We start from the raw sequence: 16,642 nt of genomic DNA, 5'->3' as shown, positions 1-16,642 counted from the left end.
ATGTGAAGTCTTGAAAAAAAACCAAAGTATTCTTTCTAAAACATGCAAATGTGTCTCTCCATCACCTAGGAAACTATTATGGGACACCCAAACCTCCTAGCCAGCCAGTCAGTGGGAAAGTGATCACAACGGATGCCTTGCAAAGCCTTCAGACTGGCTCCAAGCAGTCGACCCCAAAGCGAACCAAGTCCTACAATGATATGCAAAATGCTGGCATAGTCCACACGGAGAATGAGGAAGAGGATGACGTTCCTGAAATGAACAGTAGCTTTACAGGTAAAGACCAGACGACCTTCCCCCTTGACGGACTTGGGGGAGGAGACAGGGGGAGGTTTTTGCAGATAGTGATCAGAAGGTGTCTGTTCTCAAGAAGAATTCAGAAGGCTGACAAAATCCTATCTCTGACCATGCAGGGTTTGGAGAAGGTGGTCTTTTCCTTGGTCTATTTTTCAGGCTTCTTTCCGAAACTATTTTAACTTCACCCAAATATCTTAGAAGGTCTAGAAGGAAATGTCAGTAGAAGGGAGTCAAGAATATTCCGCATTATTTCCTTCTCTTCAAAATGATAGGTCTTAAGAATATTTGTATTTTGTCCGTTTATTGCTTGGTCTTGACACTATTCTGTAATTATGACTGATTGCTTATAAAGAGAAATAAGATAATTTGTTTACCAGTTTAATATTCATTGATGCTGATGGAAGGCTAATAGCATCCTTTTATCTCATACCTTTGTAAGTTCAGATCCCGGTGGAACTCTGTAATGTATTCAGTTAACTTATGCCAATTTTTCTGTCTGCCCCAAATGGAGGAAGATGGAAAAATAATAAATACTCACTTATGCCTTGCTTATGCATTCTATATTAGATAACATGTATCACTCATTGCATTATACATTCAAGGCTGTGTACCCCCAAGCTTAGATATACTGTATTTTATGAGAGGATCTTCAAGGACAAGACCTCTGGATAAGACTCTATGGGTTTGGTAGTGCACAGTTCCTGGGGACACCATTCACAAAGCCTATGGTATGTATTTCTTGGGTTAATGTAGTGACCCAGAATGGCTCACAAATGTTTTTCGCTTTATGGGGGGTTGACCTTATATAGTAACTCAAGATGTAGCAAGTACACAAGATGTAAGTCATTCCAGTTTATAATATTGTGGCTTTGAAGAACTCCTTGTTTCTTCTGTTCTTTCTTCAGTATTTTAGAGTATAGCTATGGAGCAATTGTCTATTTGCAGCATGTGAGATATTCCTCTCTCTCGATGACCTTTCCTTTTCTTTTTAATTTGTAATGTTTGTTTTTGAGAGAGAGCGAGAGACAGTATGAGGATGGGAGGGACAGGGAGAGAGGGAGACACAGAATCCAAAGCAGGCTCCAGGCTCTGAGCCTGACACGGGGCTCAAATTCACAAATCAGGAGATCCTGAGCTGAGCCAAAGTCAGATGCTCAACTGGCTGAGCCACCCAGGCGCCCCTCATGGTGACCTTTCTTGACATCACCACACTGCAGTCATTACTTGATTAGACTCCTTCCCAATAATGGGGAAATTAGTTAAACTTTATATTTTCCTTCTTGTGTTAGTAAATCTAACAGAATATTTAAGAAAATATTTGTATTTGTTGAATGTCTATATAGGCCTCTTCTGAAGTTTTCTCATTCATTAAGCTCAGAAACCTAAAATTCTTCAAGATGACAGTTAACACAATTTTTGATGGCTTTATTGTCACATCAGTTACCCAATCCTTCTGCAAGAAGCATTAGATAAAGAAGAGACCTAATTTGTTATTCTGGCTTCTTGGTTCTTGGTAGTTGTATTATTATGAACATAATATCTAACTTTTCTCATCTGTAAAATGGCTAAGGTTAAATCATATCTAAGCTCCCCCTTCCAGCTCTAAGAATTTGATTCCACAAAAATTTTCATTTTCCAATTAGAATGGATTGGGCCAGGGGCTGACCTATTGTTGTTACAGCTAGGAGAAATTTGCTGTCTTTTACATATGCATTTATTGAAATCATTTCATTCACTTCAAAATATTTGATTCAAGTTTAGTAGTCCTTGCTGATATGAAAGCCAATTTTGAAAAGAAAGTTAATACTTCTTTTTAAAAGTAGCTAACAGAAGCACCTGGGCGGATCAGGTGGTTAAGCATCTGACTTCAGCTCAGGTCAAGATCTCATGGTTCGTGGGTTCAAGCTCCACATCGGGCTCTGTGCTGACAGCTCAGAGCCTGGAGCCTGCTTCAGGTTCTGTGTCTCCTTCTCTGTCTCTGTCCCTCCACTGATCACACTATCTCTCTCTGTCTCTCAAAAAATTAATAAAATGTTAATAAATAAATAAATAAAAGTAGCTAACAATATAATGTCTTGATCTTTTAACAAAAAAAGGTAGCACATCATGCTGTAACCCAGAACATAGTTCCAGGCACAGAAACAAGACCTGGGGAGTGATGTGCAGTGAAACACTTCTTCCAGGTGGGAGACGTTTCCCAAGAAACACGTTTGCCCTTGAGTCTTCTCTATTTATTAAGTGAATTTCTTGATATAAAGCAAGAACCAAGTAGGAATTGTTGACGATTGGTTTTAATGCCCTTCCTATTTGTAACTACTATAAATCTTTGTCTCTAGAAAACATGCCTCAGAAATTCTGACCCCATTAAATCTTCACTTGAAATTCTGGCATCAAAGAAAAACTTTTGGGCCCAGGTCATCATTGCTGTAACCAGTCTGATCATTCATTCTGTGTGCACCGCACAAAAGCCAGTGACACCCTAACGTCTTCTGCAGCTTCCTGTCCTAACACCGAGAAAGCTGATGGAATACAGAGAGAAATGATGTTCAGATATACACATGATGGGAGTCCTCAGTGTGTTGAGTAAATGCCTCCCGACGTACCAAGCTAGAACTGTGACAGCTGACAACCTGTCATACCCTAACCCATATAAATTCTTTCAAATAATTGACACTACCCAGTCTATGATATGCGTATCAAACTAGCTGTGTCAAATCATTTTGCTCTCTGAACCACTTTAAGTAGCAGTCCACCAGCCACTTGGAGCATAGAGTGACAGTAGCATAATAAGGTCTTGGCTCCTGGTTGCAAGAGTTATGATAAAGGAATGAGTGTCATAGCCAAATATGGAAGCACTATGGAGCTAATAAAAATATTTACTGGGGTATTTTTAATTAATACACTGTTGTTACTATCTTAGTAGATTTCTGCTTTGCAGCTTTTGAAAGAGGCACACAATGTCCAAATAACATGCCTGAATGATATTGGGAATGTCTGCAGGCAAAAGCAGAAGATCCATGGTCAGAAGCATCCCGGGAAGGTGGCCACATCCCGTTCCGCCATCCGTGACTGAGGCAAGAGCTAAGCCGTGAACAGTCACCCCAGATACTCCCCACAGAACTGACTGTTGAGCACAAAGCAGGCCATTCTTCTACAAACTGCGCCCAAACCGTGGATCTAAAGGAGTCCTTGAAAATGAACACTCTGTGTGCTTCATGAAGGTAGTTAGACTGCTGAGCCAAGTGCACACATTTATACAAATAAGAAAAAAGCATTTGCATAAGTACTTTGTTTCCTACAGCTTGGAAAATAGGTTAACAAGCCACCACAACTAAAAAGTAGCTAGTTCATGCATTAACATCCTCTAAGAGACATCAAGATGTTATTTAATTGTGTTTTGAAGCCTTTTTTTCTCCCAACAGCTCCCCTATTATTGAACATAAGGTTGCTGCTGCTACATTTCCATTAGTAGGCAATGATAAAACACTGCTTTGGACTATCAAGAGATAATATTACTCTAAGAGCTAATGTTTCTCCATTGCTATGTGACAGGCATTTTGCTAAGCTCTTCACACGCATGCTAGAGTGGTCTAATAGCTTGTCCAAGTTCACAAAACCAGTGAGTGCCAAAGCTGTCATTTCAAGCCCAAAGACAACTCCAGGACCTACAGGCTCATCCAGTGTGCTGTTTGTGTTTTAAATCAAGTTTATTAGTTCTGTATGCAGTCAAGGATGCACATAATCTAAAAGTATATATAATATAGGCTCTGGAAGTATACTTTTGACATGAGTTTGAATTCTCAAAGTCACCTCCAGAAGCCGCCAAGTATATGTATGTGTATGTTAAATGCTTGGAAGCTTCCTATTTACCATGAATGAAAAAGTTATCCATGTTATTTATGGTTATTTATGGTTTACATGTACCCTGTAAACCACCTGGAAATCTTGAGAGATAAGCAACATAGGTGTTACGTCCCCCATTTTGCAGATGAGATCATCAAGGATCTGTGAACCAGTAGACAGTAGACAGTGGGAGAGCCAGGCTTCCTCGTTGCCCATCCGGTCTATGTTCCAACAGGCCCTTCCACCTGTCCTATTTGGATCCATTGGCAATGCTCCTAACTGTTTGGTGAATCAACTGAAAGATTTTCTGAAACCCGAGCACATGTCAAGGTCAAAGCCATGATTAGGACTATGAATTCTTAAGTCTGTACTTTGTTCCAGCCTCTCATTTTTGGACTTTGCGTTTTCGTTGAGAGAATGAAGATTGTTTAAGGTTCTCTTGAACTGGATAGAAGACACAGAAAGCCAAACACATCAGGTTGCTCACATTAAATATCTACAGGTTTGTTTCTGTTCATCAGTTAGAGGGGAGGAATCCTTTGACAGTGTATACACATATGAAATCATCATGATGTACACTTCTTCAAATATCTTACTGTTTTGTCAGTTATACCTCAGTGGAGCTAAAAAATTCTTTTAATAAAAATTATCGATGGTTTTTTATATGTCAGTCATATCTCAGTCAAGCATTTGTTTAAGGAAGACATGGACAATATATAAAATAAAAATATTTGGGTAATTGAAAATAAGATCTTGCTGCTAGAGGAATTTTAATTTTTCTTTAGGAAATTAAAGTTATTTAGATATTTTGCCAGTGAGCTAATATTCCCCTCCCATAGTCAAGGTTTTGGAACACTGGAAAAAAAATTTTTTTTTACATAAATTACATTTAGTATTTAACTGAATCTTAATATTTATGACCCACCTATTCCCACTACCCTTTTCCTATTACATCAGCTTCTGTTAAAATGGGTTAATTAAAATGCTTAAATAAAATTATTGAATGTTATCCATTGTCCTTGGACTTCTCTAGCCCTTAAATACCATGTTATTAGATGGTCACTGACCGTGGACATTTGCATTTCCAGTAGCAGGTTCCAGTCCGGAGCACCCATCAGGCCCACACCGAGTGCCAGGCCCTGTGGCAGGCATTTTACACATCTTCAGTCCTCCAGTTCATGTGGCCTGTGTGTTTTGTTTCCACTTTACAGATGAGGCAACAAACAGGTGATCAGAAAGGTAGTCCATTTATTCTGAGGTCACACAGCTAGAAACAGGCAACCCTGTGATTTCAACTGTGGTCTGATGTCACATCCATCCTGAGGGCCCGATCTGAGACCTGAAGACCTGAAAGTTAATTGTAATAAGTTTGATGAAGAACTGATCATGATAGCAGCTAACAGATACCCTTAATTGCATCCTACACACTGTACTGGCTGCTTTACTAAATTCATGCAGTCCTCCCCACAACCCAGCAAGGTTGGTACCATTATCTCTATTTTATGGATGAGAAAACCAAGGCATATAGAGGTTAAGTGTATTGCCCAAATTAGTAAAAGTTGAGGCCAGGATTCAAATTCAAAGTTAGGCAGTCTGGCTCCTAAGTCAGTGCTTGTAATCAGTATTTCTCTCTCTCTCTGTCTCTCTCCCTCTCTCCCCTTCTCCCCCTCTCCCTCCCCTCCCCTCCCCTCTTCTCTTTTCTTTCTTCTTCTTTTTTTTTTGGCGTGAGCCATATTACTTTATTATTTTTTAAAGGAATTGTGATTGAAGTATTGGGAGTTTTTTGCTTAAAAATACAGATTCCCATCTTCTCTTAAAAAAAAAAAAACAGATCTGGAGGGGCTCCTGGATGGCTCAATTGATTAAGCATCCAACTTTGGCTCAGGTCATGATCTCGCGGTTTGTGAGTCCAAGCCCCTGTGTGATGCTCTGTGCTAACAGCTCAGAGCCTTCAGCATGCTTCAGATTCTCTCTCTCTCTCTCTCTCTCAAAAATAAACATTTAAAAAGAAAAAACTAAAAAAAAAAACCGTCTGGAAACAGTCCGCTTTTCCTCAGGAGACTAATGACGTTGCACGTGGAGTTCCTTGCCCCCATCACACAGGCTGCCCCCTCCATGGTGCTCCCATCTAGACAGACCATTTGTGCCTCTGGCTTGCACTGCAGGTATAAGACTTAGGACTCTGGCCCATCAGCAGCAGGACAGAACCCCTCCCAGAAGGTGAAAGTTCTAGTGAGTCTTTTGAGAGCTCCTTATCTCTGCCCTCCAAGTATAATTCTTGTCCCTGAATCTCCATCACTGGATGCTTTAAAAATGCACATTTTGGACCCTTCCCCCAAGTCCATTCTCTATAGTAGGGAGTCAGGATCTGCACTTGAATAATATCCCCCACGTGATTGCCATGCACACGTGTGTGTAGGAAGTGTACATTCTAAAAATACCAGAAATGAATGTATGTTGGCGCCTAGAGACTTAAGGGTGGCTCCTAAATCTTGCCAAGTTTTGAATCTATTTTCTATTGATAAGTAATTTCAAAATGTTTCTTTCCTATTGACCTAGTTTCCTTTTTTATCCTTAAAAATTCTAGTTGTTTTATTAATCTGCGCTCATGGATACAAATTGTAAAGCCAACTCAAATTGGCTTAAGCAAGAACTGAGGGGATCAAGCAACCGAAGAGGCCGGGAATGCATGGAATCGGTTGCTCAATGAGGAATATTAGGCAACTTGCTTTCATTTCTGCTTTTCTCTGTGTAGACTTTATTCTATGGCAGGTCTTGCCAACCTATGTCAAGATGGCCACCAGCACCTACAGCATGAAAATCTGTCCGCTTAATCATTTCAGCATCAAGAAGATGATTCCAGCAAACATTTATATGCCTGATGTTCATTTGTTCTCTTTGGATCATGTGCCTGATCCAATCAGAATGGCAAGAATGTTAGCGGTTGACTTGGGCGCACCACATGAGCTAGGGGTGGTTTAAGTCAGCCCCCACCTGGACCACAAGGACCTCGGTCGGACGGATTTCCAAAGGGATGTTTGAGAGGTGGTTCTAGACAGAGGGGAGAGATGCTGTGCAGGGAAAGGCCACAGCCATCCTCCTCAGGGGTGGCGGATTTTTGATGGAAGCTGTTGTTTAATAGGCTCCATGTGTCCTCCGTCCAACTTCTGAATTAGCTTCATTCTCATGTGGATCATTGGGAGCGAGTCATGAGAGAAAGATTTGAAAACAGCCTTTCATTATTCCTCAGTCTGCTTTCAGAAATTAGAAGTGTCTACAGGAGAATTACTGTGAGAGATAGAAAATAACCACAGCTCCTGATTATTATGTTTTAAAGCCCCATGGAGACTGATGTTTAATATCCTCATAAAAATTCAGCCAGAATGTCAGCAGTGCCATTTGTGGATACTTTGGTGACATCACCTCTTGATGTTTCTGGTTAATAAGAATGCAAGGAGATTCGTGTACCTCAAGTCTTCTTTTAAGACCCAACTCAAATTAGTCCACCCACATGATGCTGTTCTGAGGGTAACTGTCTTGGTTTTCACAAGAACATTCCCGTACTTTTCCAAAAGAGGCTCGAATCTGACTCACTGGTATAGCTGTGTCTGTGTACTAAAGTTTTATATACTTTCCTGCTTGCTGTGCCTGTCTTTGATCTTTGCCACTGTCTACCAAATGTGTTTAAAATAATTGTTGCAAAAATGGAGAAAGATGCCACTGTATCTGTGTTTTCAGCATGGACTTTGTTTTGCCTTCCACGGCCCTCTGACTCATGAAACCAAATGATACCTAGGAGTGAGAGTGTGGCTCAGACTGTGTTTCGATGACCTTATTGGTATAAGAGACCTTAGGGTTTTAGTATGAATTTGTTTCTTCCTGGCATTTCCAAGATTTTGAGCAGTGTTACTTGAGCAGGTCTTTCTCTTCTTTCTTTTTAAGTATAATAAATGTAATCTGTCCTTTTGATGTTTTCTATTACAAGAACTTCCATCTAAATAAAATAATAGTGTTGATGGCCAGCAATAAGGAAAGAGTGAGGGCTCTTAAGAATATAGAGGCAGACATTGGGTGCCTGGGTGGCTTAGTCAGTTAAACATCTGACTGGTTCAGGTCATGATCTCATGGTTCATGGGTTCGAGCCCCACGTCAGGCTCTGTGCTGACAGCTCAGAGCCTCGAGCCTGTCATCAGATTCTGTGTCTCCCTCTCTCTGCCCCTCGTCTGCTTGTGCTCTGTCTCTCTCTGTTTCTCAAAAATAAAAACATTAAAAATAAAAAAGAATATAGAGGCAAATAGTGAACTCCTTGGTTTGGGGTATGATTGATAAATTTTTCTCTCTCTGTCTCTCTCTCTCTCCCCTCTCGCTGCAATTTAACAGCCGATTCTGGTGACCAAGAAGAGCACACTCTCCAAGAAACAGCCCTACCGCCTGTGAATAGTAGCATTGTCGCTGCTCCCATCACGGACGCTGCTCAGAAGTTCCCTCAATACCTACCTCTTTGTGCAGAGGATAACTTAGGTCCTCTACCTGAGAACTGGGAGATGGCGTACACCGAAAATGGAGAAGTCTATTTTATAGAGTAAAGTATACCATTCCTCTTCTCTGAAGCTGTCCCTTTCTGTCGTCCCTCTTCCTTCTCCCTCCCTCGTGGCTGTGGTTGCAAATTACACCTGACAGGATTGATTTCATGCTGATGGTATTCTTTCATACAACTTAACAGGCTTTGTGCAAAAAAGCAGTTAGCGCAACATCCCGTTCATTGAGTCTGAGGATCTTGAAGAAGCATAGGTTAATAATTTCCCTAAAGAGTGAAACAACCACATTTTGGTGTATATATAAATTAGGGCATAATATGTAAAGAATATACGGAGCCATTAAGAAGTAAATCCTTTGCTTACTTTTTTTTAATTGGGTTGCAAGGGCTTTGGGTTCTTCCTTTTTTTTTTTTTGTTCCAGTTGCGTTTTAAGAGTTCATTCATTCTGAATGCAATTCCTTTAACATCTTTGTGGTTTGTGAACATTTCCTCCAAGTCTGACTTTTCATTGTCTTGACTGTGTCTTTTGAAGATCCCCAAATTCTTAATTTTGAGGAAGTCTAATTTATCAATGTTTTTCTTCCATGGGCTGTGCTTTTAGTGTGCTGGCTGAGAATTTTGCCTAAATCAAAGTTATAAAGCTGTCATTTTCTGCTGTCTTTTAGAAGTTTTATTGCTTACATTTTACGTTTAAGTTTATGATCCATTCTGAGCTGATTATTTTTTTTACACGGTACAAGTACGTGGATTGAAGTTTGAGAACATGGTGGTCTCCCCCCACCCCCACCGTTCCACAGTTTTAGTTATTCATGGTCACCTGTGTTCTGGAAACCGATGATCCTCCTGACCCACTGTCAGAAGGTCACTAGTGGCCTCATGCTACGTCACAGTGCTCATGGCATTCTCCTCATTTCCTCTCATCCTCCTCACATAGACATTTTATCATCTCACATCATTACAAGAAGGGCGTGTACAGTACAATAAGATACTTTGAAAGAGAGAGGCCACATTCACATACATTTTATTATAGGATGTTATACTTGTTCTTTTTAATTATTAGCTATTATTAGTTTCTGACTGTGCCTAATTTAATAAATTAAACCTCATTGTAGGTATGTACGTATAGGAGAAAATGGTATATTTAGGCGTTGGTACGACAGATCTACGGTTTTAGTCATCCACTGTAGATCTTACAACTTAGCTTTTGTGGAGAAGAGCGATTACTGTATATAGATATGAAAAATCTTTCAAAATTATAAAACTTAATGTGTATGTGTGTATATATGTACAGATATATTAGCAAAAATTAAACATTTAATAAATAGTTTACTACAAATGGAAAAATATACATACAAGTGAACTTATTCTAAAATCTAAGATAATAGACTTTGTTCTCCAGTAATAGTCAACTTTTTAAAATTTGTTTTTAAAAAATGTTTTAATGTGTGGTTTTATTTTTGATAGAGAGAGACAGAATGTGAGTGGAGGAAGGGCAGAGAAAGAAGGAGACACAGAATCCGAAGCAGGCTCCAGGCTCTGAGCTGTCACACAGAGCCTAACTTAAGCCAAAGTCAGATGCTTAACTGACTGAGCCACTCAGACACCCCATTAAATTTGTTTTTTAGTGTTTATTTGTTTATTTTGCGAGAAAGAGAAGGAGAGCGAGCAAGCATGACTAAGGGAGGGGCAGAAAGAAAGAGAAGAGAGAGAACCCCAAGCAGGCTCTGTGTGATCATCACAGAACCTGACACAGGCTTTGATCTCATGACCCATGAGATCATGACTTGAGTCAAAATCAAGAGTCAGACACTTAACCAACTGAGCCACCCATGTGCCCCAATAATAGTCCATTTTTACAGTGCTACACTTTGGCTCTATTATTGAGATTCCCTGTTAAGATTTACCATGGTTTTATGTATCGCTAAAAAAGAAAAACAAAATGGCCAGCTAAGCAATAAAATAAATAAAAATATGAGTAGATCTGTTATATTAAAATTGAAGTTGAAGGTCTGCTGTTCGTTGAACAACAGCAAAGCGAAACTGACAAAGAAAAATATTAGATGAGACACAAATTACCAGCATTAGGAATCAAAGAGGGAGTCATCGCAGACCCTGAAGACATTAAAAGGTAATCAGAGAAGCAGCTAACAAACCTACACACATAAATTTGACAATTTAGATAAAATGGACTAATTTCCTAAGAAGCATGAGCTACCACAACTCATCTATTTAGAATAGATAATTTAAATAGCTCTGTAACGACGAAGGAAAATGAATTTGTCATTTATAAAACTCATGAAAAAGAAGTCTCCAGGCCCAGATGGTTTCACTGGAGAACCGCTCAAAGAATTAAATTTCTACAGTCTCTTCCTGAAAATAGAGGAACACTTACCAACTACGTGTATGAAACTAGTGTTAACCTTGTTACCAAAAACAAAGACGGTCTAAGAAAGAAAACTATAGCGCAATATCTCATGAATATAGACATGAAAATCTATACCAAAATATTCACAAATTATATTCCATAACAGAGAAAATGAATTTTACACCATGAGCAAGTGGGAATTATCCCAAGGATATAAGACTGGTTCGATATTTGGAAAATTCATAAATATAATCTACCATATTAAGATACTAAGGGAAAAACCACACGATTGTATGTATCAATGCAGTCAAAGTCTTTGACAAAATTGAGCCCTCATTCATGATAAAAGTTCTCAGAAAAATAAGAATAAGGGAATTTAGTTGGCTTGATAAAGAATATCTACAAAAAATCTACAGCTAACATGACACTTAGTGGTAAAAGATAAGAAAATACTTTGCCTGCATGATTAGGAACAACCCAAGGATATTAGCCCTCACCACTCTTAACATGATTTTGGAAGTTATAGCCAGGATAATAAGTCAGGAAGAGGAAATAAAAGGCCTAAAGTTTGAAAAAGAAGGAATAAAACTGTCCTCTATGCAGATCACATGACCATACATAAGAAATGTACAAAATCACAAGAAATGTAAAAAAAAATTCTAGAATCAGTAAGTTCAGCAAGATCACAAGATAAAAGATAGGTATACAGATATCATTGTACTAATGAACATGTGGACATCAAAATTCAAAATAAAATACAGTTCACATTTTCTTCCCAAAAAACCTTAAGCATAAATCTAACAAAATATGTATAGGATGTTATGTGCTGCAAACTACAAAATGTTGCTGAAAGACATCAAAGAGAGTCTAAATAAATTGAGAGATGTCCTCTCTCCATGGACTGAAAGACTCAATTGTAGAGTGAAGATGTCCAATCTCCCAAAATGGATATGCAAGTTTAATGCAAATCCTGTCAAAATCTCAATGAGGCTTTTTGCTAATATAGACAAGTTTACTTTAAAATTTATATAGAGGGGCACCTGGGTGGCTCAGTCAGTTTAGTGTCCGACTTTGGCTTAGGTCATGATCTCGTTGTTCTGAGTTTGAGCCCAACATTGGGCTCTCTGCTGTCAGCACAGAGCCTGCTTCTAATCATCTGTTTCTCCCTCTCGCTTTGCCACTTCTCCTCTCTCAAAAATAAAAATAAAACACTAAAAATAAATAAATAAAATGTATATAGAAAGGCAAAATAGCCACAATAGCTGGAATAGTTTTAAAAGAGAGGACTAAATTTAGAGTAATCAGTTTGTCCATTGTCAAGGCGTATTATATAGCTACAGTAACAAAGGCTGTGTGGTGTTGGTGAAGAAATGGGCGCATAGATCACTGAAACCCAGAAACAGACACACAAATATATCTAAGTGATTTTCAACAAAGATGCCAAAGCAATTCATTGCAGAGATGATCGCCTTTTCAAGGAAGTTCTACTAGAGCAAATGTTTAGCCAGAGGTAAATAAATTAACCTCAACCGCAGCCTCATAATTTATACAAGGAAATAAATTCACAATAGCTTATCACAGACTTAAGTGTAAAACATAAGGCAATAGAAGTTTTCAGAAAAAAAAAATTTTTTTTGAGCTCTAGGTCCAAGCAAGGAGTTCTTAGACTCGGCATCAAAAACATGAACCCTAAACAGAATTACTGATAAATACAGCATTGTCAAAGTAAAAAACATTTGCTTCATAAAAGACCCCAATAAAAGGATGAAAAGGCAAACTACAGAGTGGGAGAAAACAGTTGTAAACCACCCCATATCTGAAAATGGACTAATATCTAGAATATATAAAGATCTCTCCAAACTCAGTAGTACCATTAAAAAATAATGAGTGAGAAAATGAGCTATAGACATTTCACTGAAGAGGATATACACATGGCCAATAAGTACATGGAAGAATGTTCACCGTCATTAGCCATTAGGGAAATGCAGATTAAAACCAGAATGATATCTTTGCATGCCTATTAGGATGGCTAAAATAAAAAATAGTAATAACAGTACATGATGGCAAAGATGCAGAGAAACTGGATCATTGCTGGTGGCCATGTAAAAATTGTAAGGCATTCTAGGAAGCAGTTGGGTGGTTTCTTTTTTTAAAATCCTCAATAAGTTTTTATTTTATTTTTGTAAGTATTTACATTCTAGTTAGTTCACATGTAGTGTGAACTACATTGGTTTTAGGAGTAGAATTCAGTGATACATCATTTAATAAAACACCCAGTGCTCATCACAACCGGTGCCCCCTTACTGCTCAGTACCCGTTTAGCACATGCCCACCCACTTCCCCTCCAGCAACCCTCCGTTTGTTCTCTATAGTTAGGAATATCTTATGGTTTGCCTCCCTCTACTTTTTCCCCCTTTCTGTATGTTCATCTGTTCACATACAAGTGAAATCATATGGTATTTATCTTTATCTGACTGACTTGTTTCGCTTAGCTGAATACCCTCTAGTTCCATTCACAGCATTGCAAATGGCAAGACTTCATTCCTTTTGATGACTGAGTAATATTCCATTATTTATATATATATATATATATATATATATATATACACACACACACACACACACACACATATATACACACACACATATGTATATACATTCATATATACATATATATATGTGAAATGGCAAGATTTCATTCCTTTTGATGATGGCTGAGTAAGATTCCATTCTGTATATATATGCATATATACATATATATGAAGTGGCAAGATTTCATTCCTTTTGATGTAATATTCCATTGTATATATACATACACATACCACTTCTTCTTTATCCATGCATCATTCGATGGGCATTTGGGCTCTTTCCATACTTTGGCTGTTGTTAATGATGCTGCTGTAATCAGGGTACATGTGCTCCTTTGAATGAGTAATTTTGTATTTTTTGGCTGAGTACCTAGTAGTGCCATTGCTTGGTGGTGCTTTTTAACTTTCTGAGGAGCTTCCACACTGTTTTCCACAGTGGCTGCAGTTTCTTATAAAACTAAACATGAAACTACCATATGACCCAGCAAATGCACATTTGGCCAAAGAAGTGAACACTTACATTCATCCAAAAACCTGGACATGAATGTTTCTAGATTTATTTTAAATAACCAGCAACTAGAAATAACCTAGATGTCCTTCAGTGATTAAACTATGGTGATTCATGCCATGGAATACTACTCAGCATTAAAAATAATTTATTATTGATATATACAACAACCTTGATACGAATTACACCAAATGAAAAATGGCAATTACCAAAGATTACATACCTTCTGATTCCATTTATAGAACACTTGTGCAATGACAAAACTATAAAAGTGGACTCAGATTAGTGGTTCCCAGGGACTTAAAAAGGGGTTTGGGGGGGCAGAGATTAGAAGGGAATCAGGTATGGCTATAAAAGAGTAACATGAGAGGGGTGCCTGTGTGGCTCAGTCAATGAGGCATCTGACTCTTGATTTCAGCTCAGGTCATGATCTCATGGTTCAGTTCATGGGATCGAGCCTCACGTCAGGCTCAGCACTGACAGCTCAGAGCCTGCCTGGGATTTTCTGTCTCCATCTCTCTCTCTGGCCCTCTCCAGCTCACTCATTCATATTCCCTCTCTCTCTCTCTCTCTCTCTCTCTCTCTCTCTCTCTCTCTCTCTCTCTCTCTCTCTCTCTCTCAAAATAAGTGAATAAGCATTTTTAAAAGAAAAGAGTAACATGAGAGATCCTTGTGATGTTGGGATTGTTTTGTGTCTTGACTGTGGGTATCAGTCACTATCCCATAGTGACATTGTACCATTGGGAGAATTGGGTCAAGGACATGTAGGATCCTTCTGTGTTCATTCTTATAACTACAGGTTAACCTACAATTATCTCATAATACAGAATTGTTTTTAAAAAGTCATATATAATCATCCATGGCAGCAGTGACCATTTTTGCTATCTTACTGGTTTAGGAATAGTACAGACCATGGATTGTATGTTGGACTCCCTTGGTTTGATTGCTAGTGCTGCTGGGTAGCAACTGAGTATCTGCACAAATGCCCTCATTTTTCTGTCCTCCATTTTCTCATCTGTACAATGCATTAATACTTCCCTCATAAAGTTATCATAAGGATGAAATAAATTGTAACAAATATGTAAAAGAACAGATTCTGGTCATTATAAGTACATAAAAAGTATTAGTGGCAATAGTTGTTACTATATTATATTAACTTTCTTTTTTTCCCCCACGTTTAATGCACATGCACATTTGCACATGCTGTTTTTCATTTAAGCCTTAAGATTTGCACAATTAATAAGATTTTAATCATCTAAAATGGTTGTGACTATGTGTTTCAGTATTTACAACCCAAACTTCAGACTTCCAAAAACAATTTCGGTTACTACCTAAATTTCAAAAAAAGAAAATTTTTTTTAAATTTCTTATTTCCATTTCTGGTTTGAAGCTTGAACTACTGGCCTTGTAGTTCTTTGCCTCTCCAATTGAGCTTGCATAGAGTGGCCTGGGAGCTCATAGGGAATCTCATCCCAGGGTACTGAGTGGTTTGGGGCCCTTCCTCCCAACCTTCTCATGACCCTTCTCACGTGGTCGGAGGCCAGTAACCTTGGCAGTGGTACTGCACACTTTCAGCCCTTCGAGGCCTCACTCGTTGTCTGTTGAAACACTTCCTCTGGAGTCAGACGATGCCCTCCAGGAGGAAGCTAACATGTTTAGCCTCTCCAAGCTTTTTTTTGGAGGGGGACAGATTTGATTTTGTTTCTGATAGGTAATTTCGGGTTGTCTTCACTATGTGTGCAGCGTAATTCAGAATGCTGCGATTAATGATAGGTATTAGCAGCTTTGAGCCGGTTGTGTGAATTGAGGCAGTTTCGTGCTGTCAGGGGGAATTCTTATGTAATATAATGAGTGAAATAGCAGCCTTCTTTGTGAATTCCAGCATCCAAGGTTTAAGTCACAGACAAATTGAAAGCAAATTGGAGTTTGCTCTTCTGTAAAGGTGAAGGCTAAAATCAGTCTAGATAAGGCGAGACAGCATAGACTAGGGGTATCATTTAGAATTCATATTTCAAAAATAAAACTGACATTGCATTTTAAGCTTTCCATAACAAAGTGATTATACCTGAAATAAGTTAAAAAGCTTACCAAAGACTGTTCCCAAGCCTTTTCTTTTTCTTTTTCATTTTTAATTTATATCCAAGTTAGTTAGCATATAGTGCCATAATGATTTCAGGAGTAGATTCCTTACTACCCCTTACCCATTTACCCCATCTGCCCTCCCACATCCCCTCCGGCAACTTTGTTTACTCTCCATATTTAAGAGTCTCTTGTTTTCTCTTCCCCTCCCTGTTTTTATATTATTTTTGCTTCCCTTCCCCTATGTTCATGTTTTGTATGTTAAAGTCCTCATATGAGTGAAGTAATAGGATATTTGTCTTTCTCTGACTATTTTCACTTGGCATAATACCCTCTAGTTCCATCCACATACTTGCAAATGGCAAGAATTCAGTGCTTTTGATTGCTAAGTAATACTCCATTGTGTGTGTGTGTGTGTGTGTGT

The 16,642-nt window shown here is 38.6% G+C and overlaps 1 protein-coding gene across 3 annotated transcripts in view; it reads left to right on the top strand.

The window, feature by feature from the left end:
- Positions 1–16,642, top strand: part of MAGI1 (membrane associated guanylate kinase, WW and PDZ domain containing 1) — a 624,267-nt gene that overhangs the window by 508,022 nt on the left and 99,603 nt on the right. For all 3 annotated transcript variants that reach the window (XM_029916404.1, XM_029916403.1, XM_029916405.1), the window contains exons 4-5: positions 70–276; positions 8,521–8,722. In XM_029916404.1, coding sequence (XP_029772264.1) covers positions 70–276; positions 8,521–8,722 — 409 coding nt within the window. The remainder of the gene's footprint in view (positions 1–69; positions 277–8,520; positions 8,723–16,642) is intronic.

This window comes from Suricata suricatta, chromosome 12, assembly GCF_006229205.1.
Source record: "Suricata suricatta isolate VVHF042 chromosome 12, meerkat_22Aug2017_6uvM2_HiC, whole genome shotgun sequence".
Taxonomy (NCBI): domain Eukaryota; kingdom Metazoa; phylum Chordata; class Mammalia; order Carnivora; family Herpestidae; genus Suricata; species Suricata suricatta.
The sequence above is the reverse complement of the archived record's forward strand: the minus strand, read 5'-3'. Positions and strand labels throughout refer to the sequence as shown.